We start from the raw sequence: 20,998 nt of genomic DNA, 5'->3' as shown, positions 1-20,998 counted from the left end.
ACTAGCTAACTAGCTAACTAGCTAACTAGCTAACTAGCTAACTAGCTAACTAGCTAACTAGCTAACTAGCTAACTAGCTAACTAGCTAACTAGCTAACTAGCTAACTAGCTAACTAGCTAACTAGCTAACTAGCTAACTAGCTAACTAGCTAACTAGCTAACTAGCTAACTAGCTAACTAGCTAACTAGCTAACTAGCTAACTAGCTAACTAGCTAACTAGCTAACTAGCTAACTAGCTAACTAGCTAACTAGCTAACTAGCTAACTAGCTAACTAGCTAACTAGCTAACTAGCTAACTAGCTAACTAGCTAACTAGCTAACTAGCTAACTAGCTAACTAGCTAACTAGCTAACTAGCTAACTAGCTAACTAGCTAACTAGCTAACTAGCTAACTAGCTAACTAGCTAACTAGCTAACTAGCTAACTAGCTAACTAGCTAACTAGCTAACTAGCTAACTAGCTAACTAGCTAACTAGCTAACTAGCTAACTAGCTAACTAGCTAACTAGCTAACTAGCTAACTAGCTAACTAGCTAACTAGCTAACTAGCTAACTAGCTAACTAGCTAACTAGCTAACTAGCTAACTAGCTAACTAGCTAACTAGCTAACTAGCTAACTAGCTAACTAGCTAACTAGCTAACTAGCTAACTAGCTAACTAGCTAACTAGCTAACTAGCTAACTAGCTAACTAGCTAACTAGCTAACTAGCTAACTAGCTAACTAGCTAACTAGCTAACTAGCTAACTAGCTAACTAGCTAACTAGCTAACTAGCTAACTAGCTAACTAGCTAACTAGCTAACTAGCTAACTAGCTAACTAGCTAACTAGCTAACTAGCTAACTAGCTAACTAGCTAACTAGCTAACTAGCTAACTAGCTAACTAGCTAACTAGCTAACTAGCTAACTAGCTAACTAGCTAACTAGCTAACTAGCTAACTAGCTAACTAGCTAACTAGCTAACTAGCTAACTAGCTAACTAGCTAACTAGCTAACTAGCTAACTAGCTAACTAGCTAACTAGCTAACTAGCTAACTAGCTAACTAGCTAACTAGCTAACTAGCTAACTAGCTAACTAGCTAACTAGCTAACTAGCTAACTAGCTAACTAGCTAACTAGCTAACTAGCTAACTAGCTAACTAGCTAACTAGCTAACTAGCTAACTAGCTAACTAGCTAACTAGCTAACTAGCTAACTAGCTAACTAGCTAACTAGCTAACTAGCTAACTAGCTAACTAGCTAACTAGCTAACTAGCTAACTAGCTAACTAGCTAACTAGCTAACTAGCTAACTAGCTAACTAGCTAACTAGCTAACTAGCTAACTAGCTAACTAGCTAACTAGCTAACTAGCTAACTAGCTAACTAGCTAACTAGCTAACTAGCTAACTAGCTAACTAGCTAACTAGCTAACTAGCTAACTAGCTAACTAGCTAACTAGCTAACTAGCTAACTAGCTAACTAGCTAACTAGCTAACTAGCTAACTAGCTAACTAGCTAACTAGCTAACTAGCTAACTAGCTAACTAGCTAACTAGCTAACTAGCTAACTAGCTAACTAGCTAACTAGCTAACTAGCTAACTAGCTAACTAGCTAACTAGCTAACTAGCTAACTAGCTAACTAGCTAACTAGCTAACTAGCTAACTAGCTAACTAGCTAACTAGCTAACTAGCTAACTAGCTAACTAGCTAACTAGCTAACTAGCTAACTAGCTAACTAGCTAACTAGCTAACTAGCTAACTAGCTAACTAGCTAACTAGCTAACTAGCTAACTAGCTAACTAGCTAACTAGCTAACTAGCTAACTAGCTAACTAGCTAACTAGCTAACTAGCTAACTAGCTAACTAGCTAACTAGCTAACTAGCTAACTAGCTAACTAGCTAACTAGCTAACTAGCTAACTAGCTAACTAGCTAACTAGCTAACTAGCTAACTAGCTAACTAGCTAACTAGCTAACTAGCTAACTAGCTAACTAGCTAACTAGCTAACTAGCTAACTAGCTAACTAGCTAACTAGCTAACTAGCTAACTAGCTAACTAGCTAACTAGCTAACTAGCTAACTAGCTAACTAGCTAACTAGCTAACTAGCTAACTAGCTAACTAGCTAACTAGCTAACTAGCTAACTAGCTAACTAGCTAACTAGCTAACTAGCTAACTAGCTAACTAGCTAACTAGCTAACTAGCTAACTAGCTAACTAGCTAACTAGCTAACTAGCTAACTAGCTAACTAGCTAACTAGCTAACTAGCTAACTAGCTAACTAGCTAACTAGCTAACTAGCTAACTAGCTAACTAGCTAACTAGCTAACTAGCTAACTAGCTAACTAGCTAACTAGCTAACTAGCTAACTAGCTAACTAGCTAACTAGCTAACTAGCTAACTAGCTAACTAGCTAACTAGCTAACTAGCTAACTAGCTAACTAGCTAACTAGCTAACTAGCTAACTAGCTAACTAGCTAACTAGCTAACTAGCTAACTAGCTAACTAGCTAACTAGCTAACTAGCTAACTAGCTAACTAGCTAACTAGCTAACTAGCTAACTAGCTAACTAGCTAACTAGCTAACTAGCTAACTAGCTAACTAGCTAACTAGCTAACTAGCTAACTAGCTAACTAGCTAACTAGCTAACTAGCTAACTAGCTAACTAGCTAACTAGCTAACTAGCTAACTAGCTAACTAGCTAACTAGCTAACTAGCTAACTAGCTAACTAGCTAACTAGCTAACTAGCTAACTAGCTAACTAGCTAACTAGCTAACTAGCTAACTAGCTAACTAGCTAACTAGCTAACTAGCTAACTAGCTAACTAGCTAACTAGCTAACTAGCTAACTAGCTAACTAGCTAACTAGCTAACTAGCTAACTAGCTAACTAGCTAACTAGCTAACTAGCTAACTAGCTAACTAGCTAACTAGCTAACTAGCTAACTAGCTAACTAGCTAACTAGCTAACTAGCTAACTAGCTAACTAGCTAACTAGCTAACTAGCTAACTAGCTAACTAGCTAACTAGCTAACTAGCTAACTAGCTAACTAGCTAACTAGCTAACTAGCTAACTAGCTAACTAGCTAACTAGCTAACTAGCTAACTAGCTAACTAGCTAACTAGCTAACTAGCTAACTAGCTAACTAGCTAACTAGCTAACTAGCTAACTGTGCGGTTGTAGGGTGTTTTGGTATCAAATGGAGGCTTGGATTCAAATCCCATACTAACTTTGTGTCTTATTGCGTTACATACACCTACGATCTGCCCAGCACCACCTCCAGGAAGTATGCTTATGCAGACGACCTGGCACTCCTGCATTCTGCCGGAGACTGGCAGTCGATGGAGAGGCATCTTAGCCAAGACATGCAAACACTAACAGCATATCTCCAGAAATGGAAGCTGCAGCTCAGCAAGGCAAAGACAGTGTCGGCGGTCTTCCACCTCAACAACAAAGAAGCACAGCGTGAGATAAACCTCATTATTGATTGGGAAACCCTGCCCTACAGAGCCGAGCCCACCTACCTCGGCGTGACCTTGGACAGGGCACTCACGTATCGTCGACACTTGGAGTTACTGCGCAATAAACTATCTGCGCGCGTCGCACTCCTAAGGCGGCTGGCGGGCTCAGGTTGGGGGGCCGGCTCAAAAACCTTCAACACAGCCACCCTGGCACTTGTCCACTCCACCGCCGAGTAATGCGCACCAGTGTGGTGTCGTAGCTCCCATACCCGCCATATTAACACCGCCATCAACGACGCGCTGCGTATTGTGACTGGTTGCCTGCGTCCCACTCCAACGGACTACCTACCAATCCTTGCAGGCATCCAACCTGCTGAGCTACGCCGCAAAGGAGCCATGATTTCCCTCGCCCGCCGCGCTTTGGACCCTAAACACGTGGCGTGGGTTCGAATCCCACTTCTGACAGTAGCTTTGGAAAGTTTTACTTCACATATATGCTAACTTTGTGTCGGATTGCATTGAAGCGGATAGTAAAATCGAACATTGAGAAGCTTATGTCTTAATTCAAAAACGGTTCCATCAAGTAATTGTTTCCGACTTTCTAGGCTGGATTGTTTTTTAAAGCGTGAAAATGTTAACGGTTGGTATGAGTTTGTCTCTGTGGCGCAATGGATTAGCGCGCTGGACTTCTAATCCAGATGTTCCGGGTTCGAGTCCCGGCAGGGATGATTGGCTTAATATTTTTAAAATCTTATCACTTAACTGTACATAGTTTCATCCTAAATTGAGCATACCGTTAACATCATCGTCTACGTCTTCCATAAAGTGAAACTAGAACGAAACAACTTTGCCTGCTTCGTTGTATTTATCCTCGATTAAACATCGTTGCATGCATCTGTGAATTTTATACAGCCACGCAGAAAAACAACCGTGATATTAGTGCTAAATTAAGCCCTTTCCTGGTTTTGTGGTAAGTATTATAAGAACTGAGATGCATACAAAACATCGAGGTCAGGATGGATGGCCGAGTGGTCTAAGGCGCCAGACTCAAGCAGAGGGTTAGCCGATTTGTGCGGCTCTAGGGTGTTCTGGTCTCCGAATGGAGACGTGGAATCTAGCTAACTAGCTAACTAGCTACCTACTACTACTACTAAACTACTACTAGAGTACTAGAGTCTCATTTCCATGTCTTTTTACATTTAAAGCTATTTTAGCTGTGGTCCTTGTTCTTAAGGGGTCATGTCCCAATTCAAAGAGATAGGCTTTTCAATGCAAAATACATTAAATCAAGAAGCTACCAACGCAAAACTACATCATAAACCTACCCTGAATTTTGGCTTGCAACGAGACCTAGGTTATGTCTGTCTACAGTCTTTATTTGGACAAAATCCATGTACTCAGTTTTCTATAACAGTTGCCTACACTTTACAACAAGTTTTTAGCTTAAAAGTTTATGACAAATACTCCAAAAAACCAAAAATTCAAACCCACACAAAATTTACAACTTAGCCTAGACCTGGAACCAGCTGTCGTCAAAGCAACGACGAACTACTCCACATCGACGTCACATGCGCATTGGACCGGAAAATTTTTACTTTTTCTAATATGACGCATTGAGTGCGAACATCTCTCTACGCTCGCTAGATTATCAACTTGTCAGATTTGAAAATCAGGAGAAGATTCCGGAAACACCGACATGGTGGAATCAATCTAGCGATTCGAGAAAAGTGGGATTTTATCTATTTGCATTGCACATTAAGCAAAGTTGTCGTGGCCGAGTAGTTAAGGCGAAAGATTTAAAATCTGTTGGGCTCTGCCCGCGTAGGTTCGAATCCTGCCGACAACGCGGAATTGAAATTATGTTTTCATAAGAGATTCGAGAAAAGTGGGATCTTATTTATTTGCATTGAACATTAGGCACAGTTGTCGTGGCCGAGTGGTTAAGGCGACAGACTTGAAATCTGTTGGGCTCTGCCCGCGTAGGTTCGAACCCTGCCGATAACGCGGAATTGAAATTATGTTTTCATAAGAGATTCGAGAAAAGTGGGATCTTATTTATTTGCATTGAACATTAGGCACAGTTGTCGTGGCCGAGTGGTTAAGGCGACAGACTAGAAATCTGTTGGGCTCTGCCTGCGTAGGTTCGAATCCTGCCGACAACGCGGGATTGAAATTATGTTTTCATAAGAGATTCGAGAAAAGTGGGATCTTATTTATTTGCATTGAACATTAAGCACAGTTGTCGTGGCCGAGTGGTTAAGGCGACAGACTAGAAATCTGTTGGGCTCTGCCTGCGTTGGTTCGAATCCTGCCGACAACAACTAGCTAACTACGTTTAACTTAATACTCGGATACCGCGCGGATATTTGCAAGCTTCATCAAAATATTTAACGGTGTACTAAAGCAGCCAAATTAAATAATTAAATTTGTAAATAACGCAATCGTAAATTGCTTGCAGTGTTAAACCGTTCTGGTATCATTCATGTTTGATTAACGTTATGGTTAATTTGATGTAATCTTTACAAATATTAGTTAAAACACTTTAAAAATATTAGGTTTTGAAAATAAATTTATTCGATTTGACACCAGTTACTTAAACCAAATGACTAGGCTAAGTAAGTATTATTTATGAGACTCTACTTTACTACCTAGCGGATACGTGCCTTAACAACAAAAATAATGCATATTGACATTGGCGCCAAAACTCTGTTGAAAATTTTGTTGAATTTCTTCTTAGGGTATAGTTATGTTTTCAATATTTTCAGGCCCACATCTGGCCTGTTTGTCCAGGGAGCGCAACAAAATCTAGAAGAGACTTGAAAACATACGTAGCTTCATAACTTCATTGTTTAAAGGAAAAAATATTGCTGAGTAACCGGCAATGGCAATTTGTATCATACAACACCGTACTACAATAAACAAATAACAAATTCAAAGTCCTATTAGGGCATGCTTGAAGAATAATGCATTTTTTGTATCAGGACGTGGCATTGTTAAACAATAAATTAGCCAATAATTACAATTTCGAGCAAGACGCTGGCACTTACACGTTTTCCCTTGGAATTCACCTTGGAGCAAATTTTGTGGGTATCTGAAATCAGCTCTGGAATTTGCGCGCGATTTTCGAACCTTATTTGCCAGTATTCGGCCTTCATTCATTCATATGGCTTGTGTAGTTAAAGTGGTTGGTTGGTACTTGGTAGTTAAGAGTAAGTGAAGAATAATGTAGGTAACTTACAATCTATAAACCAGGTTTAAGTTTAGGTTTAGTTTAGTAATGTATTAACCAGGTATATATTTATGCAATGAATTTAAATACGATCGAGTTGAGGTTTTGTTGGGAAATACGTTAGTTAATAAGCGAAGGATTATTAGTGCTTTACGTTTAACTTAATACTCGGATACCGCGCGGATATTTGCAAGCTTCATCAAAATATTTAACGGTGTACTAAAGCAGCCAAATTAAATAATTAAATTTGTAAGTAACGCAATCGTAAATTGCTTGCAGTGTTAAACCGTTCTGGTATCATTCATGTTTGATTAACGTTATGGTTAATTTGATGTAATCTTTACAAATATTAGTTAAAACTACTTACTAATAATATCTTTTTGCTTGCAGATTTCTCTGCGTAGGTGTGGTGATAAATTTGTTGAATATTTTTGCACTGATTGTATGTTTACTGATTTACTGATGATGATTTACTGAAGGCATGTGGCTTAACTATAAGGTAGATAATCGAGTAACACTCGGTTTCAAAAGCTCTCTGCAGAAAACAGAATGATCAGACGTGACTATCTGATTGATGGATGTTCTGTCAGGTATGCGGGTAATGTTTTTTGTTTCGCGATTTGGCTCGCGAGTCGGTTCTTTGCTCTTTGGAGTTGGGTTTTGTATTAGTTGTAGTATTTTTTGCATAGTCGTTGTTGGTGGCTTTTGCACATTTACGTGTCTTGAATGTTTTGGCTTTCGTGGTTTAAGTTTCGATTTATTGCTGTTGAGCTCTCTGCGCGCGCTTTCGCGATGATTCTTTGTCGCTGTTGCTTTGCTGCGCTTTGGCGTTTATTTCTTTGTTGGGGTCGGTAAAATATTGGTTTTATTTTGGTGTTTATTATTTTTGTAGTTTGAGTATTGTTCTGGCCATACAGTTAACTTAATGGAAATCAGTGATGTTTTGTCTGAATTTGTTACATTCCGTTATCTGGATTCTGGTTGGAGAATTTGCGCACAACAAACCCTGCATCAGACAATCTGTTTTAAAAGAGATTTTTTATGTGTAAAGCTGATTCGATATCTACCAATCTGAAACTTCTCGTACTGTAAACTGATTATTACAAGATCTTCACAGGGCAGCTTTAACAGGCGGACAATGTGGGAACAGCAACTTGCCTTGATTTTCAGTTAAGCAATATTGGCTAAAATTAAATTTTTAGATTAAATTAAAAGTTCCTGATGAGGAAAATAACGTGATGAAAATGAGGCAGAGTTGAAGTTGCAGGGTTTGTTGCGAGATTCAGTCGACAGAGAAAAAATGTTAAGATGTTTATTAAGGTGAAACCAGCATGATGTTTTACTGTGTGATGGCAGTAGCGACAAGGTATTTTTAATTACGTTTCTACATTTCGAGGTTTATTTCATCGGGTGACGTCAGTTACGGTTCCACCTTTCCTTGTCATCTCTCCCATTCAGCTGCTGCTCTCCTGGTAATTTGAAATCTATTTTATTGGCATCCATTTTTCTTAATCTTTTATCATAATTTAACTGTTTAAAATAAGAAATTCTTCCGCTTCGTATTCAACAATTTTGGAAATCTATTAATTTCCAAACCTTAAAAGACAACCTGCTTTTAATTTTCAGGACGGCCATGCCAAGAAAACTACGGTAAAAGCCCAACCTTTTAGATGATTCGTCAGACATCATGACAGACATCAGACGTCACGAAATTGGGCAGGTTTTCATTGCACCTCTTGTATTTATTAGCACACAATGTCAACATGCAATCCAACATATTTAATTTAAGAGAATGCAATCCAAATCCATCGCTCCAGCTTCCGCTTCCAGCTTTCCAGACGTGTTTCCAGCTCGTTACCGGTAAGCCAAATGTTAGGAACTTGTTTTCGTTCTACGCTAGCATAAGACCTAGCTGGTTTCCTGTCATTGATTAAGGCCAGTTGATATTAATAGTATAATAATATTAATTGATTAATGGTGTAAGTAGCGTACAGTATAATTGACTGAACACTCGTTTTTCAGGATTATAAACAAGACCATAATCGAAAGCAGTAGTAGGCTAAGTGGCAGATATTTAGACTGTTAACAGCGTGCTGGTAACCAACGAGGGACGATGAGAAGTAACGATGAGATAAACACGGAAGAGAGAGAAAGCTTCCGACCACAAGTTGTGGTCGTGAGTCGTAGGTTTTCGGTTTAGGCGGCACTACCATCGCACATTGCGCCCCTGGTGTAGAAATGTTAAACCATGTATGGAGCAGTAATATGCCGCCATGTTGGCATGCAGATGAATTGGTTTATACCAAAGGGACATTATGTTATCAGACTAATATAACTTTAAGAATTCATTGAATCTACTGCAATGAAAGACAATGACAATTTGTATTTTTGTGCATTTTTCTCCTTCCTTCCTTCTCTCTTTTTCTATTATTTTTGTCGTCGGTAAGGGGCGTCAATGCAAATGCGAAAGTAATTTTATTTCAGTTACCTCCGGGATATATCAGATATAGCTGAGGTAGAAAAGTTTAGAAGATCCCAGGTGAATGCGGAGTTCAGTTTGGTGTCGTAAGTAAAAAGGCCAAGTGTAAGATATTTTTGATCTTGTGACTGGTTTGAAGCACAACAGCTTGTCTATGTTGAATTGAAACTTCATTGCTTGCCTTAAGGCTCATATTTGTGGGCCGGTTTGTCTGACTTGTTTAATAACGATAAGGATTTGGTCAGGGCTGCAAGTTGTATTTTGTTTGATGCTGAAACACAGTTCGCGCTTGTTGCTGAATTTGGTATTTGTTTGACCTTTGTTGTACACTTCGATGTTCTTGTTGTCAGCCTTTGTCCCTGCTTTGTTGCTGCTGCTCTCTGCGCGCGCTTTAGCGTCTAGGTCGTTGTTGTATTTCTACGCGTTGGCGTTTGTACAGTATTTTGTACAGAATCAGTAGTCACTGAATTAGTGATTTTTTTTGGATTTTTCTTGTTGGAGTTTATTGATTTATTTTGTTCTGTCCATTCAGTGACCTTCAGTATAAATATGTTCAGTTTCTCTGGATCCTGTTCAAAATTTGAGCTCGAGATATCTGGCATCTGGTGTTTCACGAGAATTTGTTCCCTCAAAGCTTATCTAGAATCTGCAAATCTGAACATTTCTTGCTGTGAACTGAACATGACAAGATTTGAACCAGAACTATAGCATATGTGAGCAGTGTAGAAGCTTAAAAATCTGCGTCGGCTTTGTTCAGTTCAGTAAGATTGTGTTGCGTGTGTTTTAAACTTTATTTAACATTATGGTCACGGTGCCAAAAGTTCACCTTTTACAGATGACGCAAGTGGTGACGTGTTAAGCATAGGCTACTCTCCGACGACGTTAATATTTGCAAGGTATGTTGTAAATATTTTTTGGACTTCTAGCTGACTAGCTGACTAGCTGACTAGCTGACTAGCTGACTAGCTGACTAGCTGACTAGCTGACTAGCTGACTAGCTGACTAGCTGACTAGCTGACTAGCTGACTAGCTGACTAGCTGACTAGCTGACTAGCTGACTAGCTGACTAGCTGACTAGCTGACTAGCTGACTAGCTGACTAGCTGACTAGCTGACTAGCTGACTAGCTGACTAGCTGACTAGCTGACTAGCTGACTAGCTGACTAGCTGACTAGCTGACTAGCTGACTAGCTGACTAGCTGACTAGCTGACTAGCTGACTAGCTGACTAGCTGACTAGCTGACTAGCTGACTAGCTGACTAGCTGACTAGCTGACTAGCTGACTAGCTGACTAGCTGACTAGCTGACTAGCTGACTAGCTGACTAGCTGACTAGCTGACTAGCTGACTAGCTGACTAGCTGACTAGCTGACTAGCTGACTAGCTGACTAGCTGACTAGCTGACTAGCTGACTAGCTGACTAGCTGACTAGCTGACTAGCTGACTAGCTGACTAGCTGACTAGCTGACTAGCTGACTAGCTGACTAGCTGACTAGCTGACTAGCTGACTAGCTGACTAGCTGACTAGCTGACTAGCTGACTAGCTGACTAGCTGACTAGCTGACCAGCTGACCAGCTGACCAGCTGACCAGCTGACCAGCTGACCAGCTGACCAGCTGACCAGCTGACCAGCTGACCAGCTGACCAGCTGACCAGCTGACCAGCTGACCAGCTGACCAGCTGACCAGCTGACCAGCTGACCAGCTGACCAGCTGACCAGCTGACCAGCTGACCAGCTGACCAGCTGACCAGCTGACCAGCTGACCAGCTGACCAGCTGACCAGCTGACCAGCTGACCAGCTGACCAGCTGACCAGCTGACCAGCTGACCAGCTGACCAGCTGACCAGCTGACCAGCTGACCAGCTGACCAGCTGACCAGCTGACCAGCTGACCAGCTGACCAGCTGACCAGCTGACCAGCTGACCAGCTGACCAGCTGACCAGCTGACCAGCTGACCAGCTGACTAGCTAACTAGCTAACTGTGCGGTTGTAGGGTGTTTTGGTATCAAATGGAGGCTTGGATTCAAATCCCATACTAACTTTGTGTCTTATTGCGTTACATACACCTACGATCTGCCCAGCACCACCTCCAGGAAGTATGCTTATGCAGACGACCTGGCACTCCTGCATTCTGCCGGAGACTGGCAGTCGATGGAGAGGCATCTTAGCCAAGACATGCAAACACTAACAGCATATCTCCAGAAATGGAAGCTGCAGCTCAGCAAGGCAAAGACAGTGTCGGCGGTCTTCCACCTCAACAACAAAGAAGCACAGCGTGAGATAAACCTCATTATTGATTGGGAAACCCTGCCCTACAGAGCCGAGCCCACCTACCTCGGCGTGACCTTGGACAGGGCACTCACGTATCGTCGACACTTGGAGTTACTGCGCAATAAACTATCTGCGCGCGTCGCACTCCTAAGGCGGCTGGCGGGCTCAGGTTGGGGGGCCGGCTCAAAAACCTTCAACACAGCCACCCTGGCACTTGTCCACTCCACCGCCGAGTAATGCGCACCAGTGTGGTGTCGTAGCTCCCATACCCGCCATATTAACACCGCCATCAACGACGCGCTGCGTATTGTGACTGGTTGCCTGCGTCCCACTCCAACGGACTACCTACCAATCCTTGCAGGCATCCAACCTGCTGAGCTACGCCGCAAAGGAGCCATGATTTCCCTCGCCCGCCGCGCTTTGGACCCTAAACACGTGGCGTGGGTTCGAATCCCACTTCTGACAGTAGCTTTGGAAAGTTTTACTTCACATATATGCTAACTTTGTGTCGGATTGCATTGAAGCGGATAGTAAAATCGAACATTGAGAAGCTTATGTCTTAATTCAAAAACGGTTCCATCAAGTAATTGTTTCCGACTTTCTAGGCTGGATTGTTTTTTAAAGCGTGAAAATGTTAACGGTTGGTATGAGTTTGTCTCTGTGGCGCAATGGATTAGCGCGCTGGACTTCTAATCCAGATGTTCCGGGTTCGAGTCCCGGCAGGGATGATTGGCTTAATATTTTTAAAATCTTATCACTTAACTGTACATAGTTTCATCCTAAATTGAGCATACCGTTAACATCATCGTCTACGTCTTCCATAAAGTGAAACTAGAACGAAACAACTTTGCCTGCTTCGTTGTATTTATCCTCGATTAAACATCGTTGCATGCATCTGTGAATTTTATACAGCCACGCAGAAAAACAACCGTGATATTAGTGCTAAATTAAGCCCTTTCCTGGTTTTGTGGTAAGTATTATAAGAACTGAGATGCATACAAAACATCGAGGTCAGGATGGATGGCCGAGTGGTCTAAGGCGCCAGACTCAAGCAGAGGGTTAGCCGATTTGTGCGGCTCTAGGGTGTTCTGGTCTCCGAATGGAGACGTGGAATCTAGCTAACTAGCTAACTAGCTACCTACTACTACTACTAAACTACTACTAGAGTACTAGAGTCTCATTTCCATGTCTTTTTACATTTAAAGCTATTTTAGCTGTGGTCCTTGTTCTTAAGGGGTCATGTCCCAATTCAAAGAGATAGGCTTTTCAATGCAAAATACATTAAATCAAGAAGCTACCAACGCAAAACTACATCATAAACCTACCCTGAATTTTGGCTTGCAACGAGACCTAGGTTATGTCTGTCTACAGTCTTAATTTGGACAAAATCCATGTACTCAGTTTTCTATAACAGTTGCCTACACTTTACAACAAGTTTTTAGCTTAAAAGTTTATGACAAATACTCCAAAAAACCAAAAATTCAAACCCACACAAAATTTACAACTTAGCCTAGACCTGGAACCAGCTGTCGTCAAAGCAACGACGAACTACTCCACATCGACGTCACATGCGCATTGGACCGGAAAATTTTTACTTTTTCTAATATGACGCATTGAGTGCGAACATCTCTCTACGCTCGCTAGATTATCAACTTGTCAGATTTGAAAATCAGGAGAAGATTCCGGAAACACCGACATGGTGGAATCAATCTAGCGATTCGAGAAAAGTGGGATTTTATCTATTTGCATTGCACATTAAGCAAAGTTGTCGTGGCCGAGTAGTTAAGGCGAAAGATTTAAAATCTGTTGGGCTCTGCCCGCGTAGGTTCGAATCCTGCCGACAACGCGGAATTGAAATTATGTTTTCATAAGAGATTCGAGAAAAGTGGGATCTTATTTATTTGCATTGAACATTAGGCACAGTTGTCGTGGCCGAGTGGTTAAGGCGACAGACTTGAAATCTGTTGGGCTCTGCCCGCGTAGGTTCGAACCCTGCCGATAACGCGGAATTGAAATTATGTTTTCATAAGAGATTCGAGAAAAGTGGGATCTTATTTATTTGCATTGAACATTAGGCACAGTTGTCGTGGCCGAGTGGTTAAGGCGACAGACTAGAAATCTGTTGGGCTCTGCCTGCGTAGGTTCGAATCCTGCCGACAACGCGGGATTGAAATTATGTTTTCATAAGAGATTCGAGAAAAGTGGGATCTTATTTATTTGCATTGAACATTAAGCACAGTTGTCGTGGCCGAGTGGTTAAGGCGACAGACTTGAAATCTGTTGGGCTCTGCCTGCGTTGGTTCGAATCCTGCCGACAACAACTAGCTAACTACGTTTAACTTAATACTCGGATACCGCGCGGATATTTGCAAGCTTCATCAAAATATTTAACGGTGTACTAAAGCAGCCAAATTAAATAATTAAATTTGTAAATAACGCAATCGTAAATTGCTTGCAGTGTTAAACCGTTCTGGTATCATTCATGTTTGATTAACGTTATGGTTAATTTGATGTAATCTTTACAAATATTAGTTAAAACACTTTAAAAATATTAGGTTTTGAAAATAAATTTATTCGATTTGACACCAGTTACTTAAACCAAATGACTAGGCTAAGTAAGTATTATTTATGAGACTCTACTTTACTACCTAGCGGATACGTGCCTTAACAACAAAAATAATGCATATTGACATTGGCGCCAAAACTCTGTTGAAAATTTTGTTGAATTTCTTCTTAGGGTATAGTTATGTTTTCAATATTTTCAGGCCCACATCTGGCCTGTTTGTCCAGGGAGCGCAACAAAATCTAGAAGAGACTTGAAAACATACGTAGCTTCATAACTTCATTGTTTAAAGGAAAAAATATTGCTGAGTAACCGGCAATGGCAATTTGTATCATACAACACCGTACTACAATAAACAAATAACAAATTCAAAGTCCTATTAGGGCATGCTTGAAGAATAATGCATTTTTTGTATCAGGACGTGGCATTGTTAAACAATGAATTAGCCAATAATTACAATTTCGAGCAAGACGCTGGCACTTACACGTTTTCCCTTGGAATTCACCTTGGAGCAAATTTTGTGGGTATCTGAAATCAGCTCTGGAATTTGCGCGCGATTTTCGAACCTTATTTGCCAGTATTCGGCCTTCATTCATTCATATGGCTTGTGTAGTTAAAGTGGTTGGTTGGTACTTGGTAGTTAAGAGTAAGTGAAGAATAATGTAGGTAACTTACAATCTATAAACCAGGTTTAAGTTTAGGTTTAGTTTAGTAATGTATTAACCAGGTATATATTTATGCAATGAATTTAAATACGATCGAGTTGAGGTTTTGTTGGGAAATACGTTAGTTAATAAGCGAAGGATTATTAGTGCTTTACGTTTAACTTAATACTCGGATACCGCGCGGATATTTGCAAGCTTCATCAAAATATTTAACGGTGTACTAAAGCAGCCAAATTAAATAATTAAATTTGTAAGTAACGCAATCGTAAATTGCTTGCAGTGTTAAACCGTTCTGGTATCATTCATGTTTGATTAACGTTATGGTTAATTTGATGTAATCTTTACAAATATTAGTTAAAACTACTTACTAATAATATCTTTTTGCTTGCAGATTTCTCTGCGTAGGTGTGGTGATAAATTTGTTGAATATTTTTGCACTGATTGTATGTTTACTGATTTACTGATGATGATTTACTGAAGGCATGTGGCTTAACTATAAGGTAGATAATCGAGTAACACTCGGTTTCAAAAGCTCTCTGCAGAAAACAGAATGATCAGACGTGACTATCTGATTGATGGATGTTCTGTCAGGTATGCGGGTAATGTTTTTTGTTTCGCGATTTGGCTCGCGAGTCGGTTCTTTGCTCTTTGGAGTTGGGTTTTGTATTAATTGTAGTATTTTTTGCATAGTCGTTGTTGGTGGCTTTTGCACATTTACGTGTCTTGAATGTTTTGGCTTTCGTGGTTTAAGTTTCGATTTATTGCTGTTGAGCTCTCTGCGCGCGCTTTCGCGATGATTCTTTGTCGCTGTTGCTTTGCTGCGCTTTGGCGTTTATTTCTTTGTTGGGGTCGGTAAAATATTGGTTTTATTTTGGTGTTTATTATTTTTGTAGTTTGAGTATTGTTCTGGCCATACAGTTAACTTAATGGAAATCAGTGATGTTTTGTCTGAATTTGTTACATTCCGTTATCTGGATTCTGGTTGGAGAATTTGCGCACAACAAACCCTGCATCAGACAATCTGTTTTAAAAGAGATTTTTTATGTGTAAAGCTGATTCGATATCTACCAATCTGAAACTTCTCGTACTGTAAACTAATTTTTACAAGATCTGCACAGGGCAGCTTTAACAGGCGGACAATGTGGGAACAGCAACTTGCCTTGATTTTCAGTTAAGCAATATTGGCTAAAATTAAATTTTTAGATTAAATTAAAAGTTCCTGATGAGGAAAATAACGTGATGAAAATGAGGCAGAGTTGAAGTTGCAGGGTTTGTTGCGAGATTCAGTCGACAGAGAAAAAATGTTAAGATGTTTATTAAGGTGAAACCAGCATGATGTTTTACTGTGTGATGGCAGTAGCGACAAGGTATTTTTAATTACGTTTCTACATTTCGAGGTTTATTTCATCGGACTATTTCAACAGACTTTGAGTTCGGTGGCCGATATAGCTCGAAGGAGGGAACCCACGAGTTCAGAAAACCCACGATCCAAGCGGAAGTGTAGAGCAAACAAATAATTTTCTTGACTGTTTGAGTCCGTATCAGCGTGTAGCGCCTAGTTGTTTACATACGAAGTAGTAAAAGGTCAAGGAAGATGTCCACTTTAATGATTTTAAAGTGATTCTTGATGATGAAAGCTTTGTCTTTATATCTCACGGGCTAGTTGTTATCGGTTACCCACGTGTGTGCATTCTTTTGCTGGGCTAATCCACACGATACGATAACGACATCAAACCTTGTAATTGTATTAACGCCAAGTCCTTTCCCACATAAAGCAGCATGAAAAAAAAAGTATTCATTTCACCCAACTCAAATACAACAACATGGTATGAAGAGATTTTATAAAACGAGCCACCATCCCAGTCGGGCAGCTATAGTAAATGTCTAGACTGCTCAAATTATTGCAAAGCACCCGCCGTGCTTTTACCGAAAGTGAGTAAAGGTACAGCTGAGCCTGCAGCCTCTATCGTCACGGGAAGGTCAGGTGTAAATGTGGTGCTCTGGAAACGAGTGTGTGCAAACAAACACGGTACAGAGTCTAACAGCACTGAGATCACTAGCATCATTAAAGGAATATACGCAAAAAGGTATGCAATGAGGTCCATTTGTGGAATGCAGTGTTTAGGCAATATACAGCAAATACAAAAGTGAAAATGGAAAAACGTTTTGCTAACAACACGTGGCAAAAAATAGCATAGCATATAACACAGAAATATATTCTTATGTATACATAGCCTACATGCAGCGCCAATCACTAAGTGCCTGTGTGTAACAAGTTTCATTAGACTGTCAAGTTGATCATGTTTTGAGTAAGTTACCAAAGCACTGACTTCTTTTTGTTCGTTTCACTTAAATTTTATACTGATATAGTTTTCGTGAGTGGACGGAATCTTTTCTATTAATAGCACGGCACCCAAGTTGTTTCCAATCTTACTCTGTTACGGGCATGACATAAAAATATTTTTTTTCCGAAACACAAAACAAAGTCGGAGAAGCTTAAAAAAGAAAGTTGATGAATGTTTCACCTTGCAAAGATCAAAAACCACCACCTCTAAAAGTCACAATGCTAAACGTGCATCTGCTGCATCTCAGTAGCAACAGATGATGCAGCCTTTGGATTACGCTAACGACGTGTAAAAGAATAACAATGTCTGTTCGAAAGCTAAGACAATAACCACGCTACCATCTAATGGCCTGTACCTCTGTGGTACTACTTTTCAGCATACTTCACACTGGGTACGACACACAACATTTCGTACAAGAGTTTGCCGGCCGTGGCTGAAGTTACACCTGTGAAATAAGGTAACAGATTTGAAAAACTTAATGCAGAAAAAAAACAGATGCATTAACCGAAGATTGCATTTCCCATGCGCAGGGTACAGTATGTTCTGTATAGAGCTCATTTAATTAACTTTTCTTGTGATTAGTTATCTACCGAGTAACCACAGACACTTTATTAACCAAATAAAAGGTAACTTGTTACACACGTTTATGCTTTAAGTTTAATTTGTTTGACGTAAAAGCATGAAGCAACGCAGAAGCGCAAACAAAATGGCAGAAGGACTTCTTTTTTTACCTGAGGAGTCGTAGACAGGAGTAACTTCGTCCATTTCGAATCCAACCATGTTCAGTCCCTTACACCCCCTTATTATCTCCATCGCTTGTATGGTGGTTAGCCCCCCTATTTCGGGGAATCCCGTCCCTGGGGCGTACGCTGGATCCAAAGCGTCGATGCAGAAACTAAAATTAAAGTTTGACAAACAACAAACATATTAATTATTAACTTGTATTTAAAGATAATTGAGTAATGCTGTCAAAGTACGTTTGCAGTGCGGAAGAAAAGTTTTTTGCTGGCAAACAAATGACGTCACCTCATATAAACCGGACCGGTTCCCATTTGCTCTCGTATTTCAACCATCAGAGGCGCTAAAGACTTATACCAACAATCTACGGCAGGGATCATTCGAAAACCCTAAAAAGTGATTCACAACCATTGTTAATAGCTTGCAGCCAGTGTGGTGAGATTGCGTTGCCGCATGAGAGTTTATGAACGCAACGAACCGTTAAAACATTTCTCACAAAGGATAGGCAAACCTATTTTTAGTTTGTTCTTGTTATCATGATGACAACTTCAAAAAACATATTTTTAAGTTGAGAAATCAAATTACCTATACTCAATTGTTGGAATAATAAACCAGTTGTACCTAAGTTATTGTTAAGCATTGGAGAATTTTTTTGCTCCAGTAACAGAATAGTATTATCATCAACATAAGTTTTAAATGGCTTGAAAAATTCAATCCCAAGATTCCAAGGTCACATATTTAGTCTATATAGGCTAGCTGTACACTCAGGTAAATTTCAAAATGTTTACCAGGTCTTTTTCATATTGATACGGGTCCACATTAACTCTGGTTCCTCTTTGCCCAATTTGAACCACTCGCTTGCAATCGACAAAATTTTCCTCGATTGCACGACGTAATGACGTAGAATGAGTCAGCCTTTCTCCTGCGACACTAACTGCACAGTCACTGTGCGCGTCTATGTATATTACACCAAGCGGTCCGTACCTGTGGCAAGGGTTCAGGCTATGCATTATTACAAATTTACGACTTATGGAGATTAGGTAAACTAAAATACTTTTAATAAAACGTAAAAGTAGCCAGAATTAAAGTCAGACTTTGAATGCTCACGTCACTGTTTACGCACGGGCGCCCTCATCAGGACATTTTACAAGCAATGGCAATAAAACTTGTGAAGTTTTTGTGGCCTCTACTCATTAAAGTTTAATTGCAAAGCTTTCGCCAACAAAATCGCAATAAGCATAGACTAAACGATACCATAAAGAGTTAAATATCGCCACCGTTTCCGCATCATAAAACAATATTGTTCATATAACTACATTAAGGTAAATAAAGAATTTTCTTTTATAAATTTTCTGGAATTCTTGCGCACAAAAAAATTTCAGTGCTAAACGAAATCTAACAACATACTGGGGACGTACTTGACATAATTGCCTTCAAGAATTTTACCCTCATGGCTACGGCCTTGGTTGTTTTTTTATTGTTTTGCTTTTTGTTAGCTACCAAGTGTGAAGTAAAATATAAAATAAATATCAGAGGTATAGTCGACGCTGAGAAATTGTTTAGATCCAGGTTTCAGACAAACTTTTATTCTTGTTAGTTAACATCTATTATTTTAATTTACTTAGCTTATTGACCTACTTCTTTCCGAGAGCTTGCAAAATTGGGTAAGTGATAGTATGATCTCCACCTGATGAACCAAATCATGCACTTACAAAACACAACTACTAGTCAACATTTACTTCAGTATGAGTTACTGTACAGCAGCAAGATAGCTGCAGCTTCGCTGGCTGCTTACCCATAACAAGAGGCACACAGCCGTCTTTTACGATCTTGTTGAAGCTCTCTCTGATATTTTCGCAGCTCTTGGCAACGTTGAACAAGTTCACGGGAACATCTCCGATGTCCGCGACCTAGAATTCAAATTTTATGCGTTCAAATTTGTAACAAAAATTAGATTGCAACAACCTAAATTAGCCTCAAACTTTCTCTTCTATCCAGCCGTAAATTTTGTTAAATTTTATGTCAACTTTTCTATTATGAAGTGTTTTATGCAAGATTTGATTAATTATCATTTTAACTGATCGTTAGATACTAAGTTATGTATTTTACCGACAAAGAGGTGAAAGGTTGAGCTCCAGTGTCAGGATTGCAAGGTCGAATTATGGCTGATTCTGCGCGCATTTCCCTTGGAGCAAATCTGTTACAGTCATAAACATCCTATAATATCTTTTACAAGTTACGAACTTTTGAAGACATTTGCAGTAAGTAGCCGAATGAAACCAAGATGAAGAGAAACATAAAATTTAACAAAAACGTATGAGAGACACAAACCTTTCAAAATTGTGAATGCATACAAATGTCTAAAATTTTAAGTAATTTAGGTAGTTACAGCCTACTACTCACCTTGCACCAGGTTTGTAGCCGGTACCGTTGTCCATAGGTACACCCACAAAACATGCGTCCAGACCCTCTGTTGAAGTCGCTATAGGCAATTTCATAAAACTCGGAAACCCTTAGACGTAAGCCTCGTTCTTAAAAACTTTTTTTGGGGTTTGAAAAAGCAAAAACAGTTCATTACTCTTATGTTTTACCTGCTGGTAGTGGAAAGTCGTTTCCCGTCAAAGGTTGATTGATTTTCTTAGCGCCACATGCTTTTCTTTTTACTGGTTGAAACATATCTCTATAATAAATGAAGGCTTTTGCAGGACTTCCAGCTTAAGACTTGCCTGCTTACGTTGTGTATAATTACCTTTTTTGTTAAGAAAAGCCGCGTATAGCTTAATTATACTAAAATCAAAAGCATAATGTACGGATAAGTATTTGTAACCGGCCGAAAATGACAAACTTCAATCTATCTCATTTCAACTTAAAGCTATAAAACGTGACAAACGTCGCCAATGGCCAACTTTGGCGTTCATAAATAAAGGGTTCGGGGTTTAAAAATATCTTTATCGTAGCCACATTTCCTGGGTAAAGCACAGAAACTATCCTTAAATGTATTACGCGAACTAGCAACACCCTTCCCATGAAATATTTCTAGTAACAACGATACCATACGGTCATAGAATGTACTAATTTCCTGGCAATAGGTTTCCTGTTTTTGCCTCGTAATGTAATTACTAACACCTGTCACTAGTCTATACTCACTGCAAAGAACTTGAATATGTTAATCGTTAACTAAGGTTTGTTTAAATACAAAGCAAACAGTGCATTGTTCCACAACATGAAACTTTCTATGTTTCAATACTGATTAGTAGAAATCAAATGCAGAA

At 39.8% G+C, this 20,998-nt stretch overlaps 1 protein-coding gene and 10 non-coding genes across 11 annotated transcripts; 10 read left to right on the top strand and 1 right to left on the bottom strand.

Annotated features, from left to right (window-relative positions):
• The first annotated feature begins 4,091 nt into the window (after positions 1–4,091).
• Trnar-ucu (transfer RNA arginine (anticodon UCU)) lies at positions 4,092–4,165 on the top strand. The gene has a single exon. It is a non-coding gene; the product is annotated as a tRNA-Arg (tRNA).
• A 1,036-nt stretch (positions 4,166–5,201) lies between these two features.
• Trnal-uaa (transfer RNA leucine (anticodon UAA)) lies at positions 5,202–5,283 on the top strand. Its single transcript has one exon. It is a non-coding gene; the product is annotated as a tRNA-Leu (tRNA).
• A 76-nt stretch (positions 5,284–5,359) lies between these two features.
• Trnas-uga (transfer RNA serine (anticodon UGA)) lies at positions 5,360–5,441 on the top strand. Its single transcript has one exon. It is a non-coding gene; the product is annotated as a tRNA-Ser (tRNA).
• Positions 5,442–5,517: 76 nt separating this feature from the next.
• Positions 5,518–5,599, top strand: Trnas-aga (transfer RNA serine (anticodon AGA)). Its single transcript has one exon. It is a non-coding gene; the product is annotated as a tRNA-Ser (tRNA).
• A 76-nt stretch (positions 5,600–5,675) lies between these two features.
• On the top strand, positions 5,676–5,757 carry Trnas-aga (transfer RNA serine (anticodon AGA)). Its single transcript has one exon. It is a non-coding gene; the product is annotated as a tRNA-Ser (tRNA).
• A 6,312-nt stretch (positions 5,758–12,069) lies between these two features.
• Trnar-ucu (transfer RNA arginine (anticodon UCU)) lies at positions 12,070–12,143 on the top strand. Its single transcript has one exon. It is a non-coding gene; the product is annotated as a tRNA-Arg (tRNA).
• A 1,036-nt stretch (positions 12,144–13,179) lies between these two features.
• On the top strand, positions 13,180–13,261 carry Trnal-uaa (transfer RNA leucine (anticodon UAA)). Its single transcript has one exon. It is a non-coding gene; the product is annotated as a tRNA-Leu (tRNA).
• A 76-nt stretch (positions 13,262–13,337) lies between these two features.
• On the top strand, positions 13,338–13,419 carry Trnas-uga (transfer RNA serine (anticodon UGA)). Its single transcript has one exon. It is a non-coding gene; the product is annotated as a tRNA-Ser (tRNA).
• A 76-nt stretch (positions 13,420–13,495) lies between these two features.
• Trnas-aga (transfer RNA serine (anticodon AGA)) lies at positions 13,496–13,577 on the top strand. The gene has a single exon. It is a non-coding gene; the product is annotated as a tRNA-Ser (tRNA).
• Positions 13,578–13,653: 76 nt separating this feature from the next.
• Trnas-uga (transfer RNA serine (anticodon UGA)) lies at positions 13,654–13,735 on the top strand. The gene has a single exon. It is a non-coding gene; the product is annotated as a tRNA-Ser (tRNA).
• A 2,635-nt stretch (positions 13,736–16,370) lies between these two features.
• Positions 16,371–20,760, bottom strand: LOC143466108 (agmatinase, mitochondrial-like). Its single transcript, XM_076964723.1, has 9 exons — positions 20,318–20,760; positions 20,130–20,238; positions 19,836–19,923; positions 19,522–19,636; positions 19,365–19,413; positions 18,515–18,710; positions 18,015–18,115; positions 17,720–17,883; positions 16,371–17,433 (listed from the first exon to the last, which is right to left on the bottom strand). The coding sequence occupies exons 1-9, from the start codon at positions 20,400–20,402 to the stop codon at positions 17,354–17,356; spliced, it is 987 nt and encodes a 328-aa protein (XP_076820838.1). The 5' UTR covers positions 20,403–20,760; the 3' UTR covers positions 16,371–17,353.
• Between the last annotated feature and the right edge of the window lie 238 nt (positions 20,761–20,998).

The sequence above is a fragment of the Clavelina lepadiformis genome, chromosome 7 (genome assembly GCF_947623445.1).
Source record: "Clavelina lepadiformis chromosome 7, kaClaLepa1.1, whole genome shotgun sequence".
In the NCBI taxonomy this organism is placed as follows: domain Eukaryota; kingdom Metazoa; phylum Chordata; class Ascidiacea; order Aplousobranchia; family Clavelinidae; genus Clavelina; species Clavelina lepadiformis.
This window is presented reverse-complemented; position numbering and strand designations above follow the sequence as displayed.

Coding starts and splice junctions, on each gene's coding strand:
- LOC143466108 (XM_076964723.1), bottom strand. CDS start 20,402: ATGTTTCAACCAGTAAAAAGAAAAGCATGTGGCGCTAAGAAAATCAAT. Junction 19,924..20,129: donor GGCTACAAACCTGGTGCAAG/GTGAGTAGTAGG, acceptor TGACTGTAACAG/ATTTGCTCCAAGGGAAATGC. Junction 19,414..19,521: donor CTGTGTGCCTCTTGTTATGG/GTAAGCAGCCAG, acceptor TTGGTTCATCAG/GTGGAGATCATACTATCACT.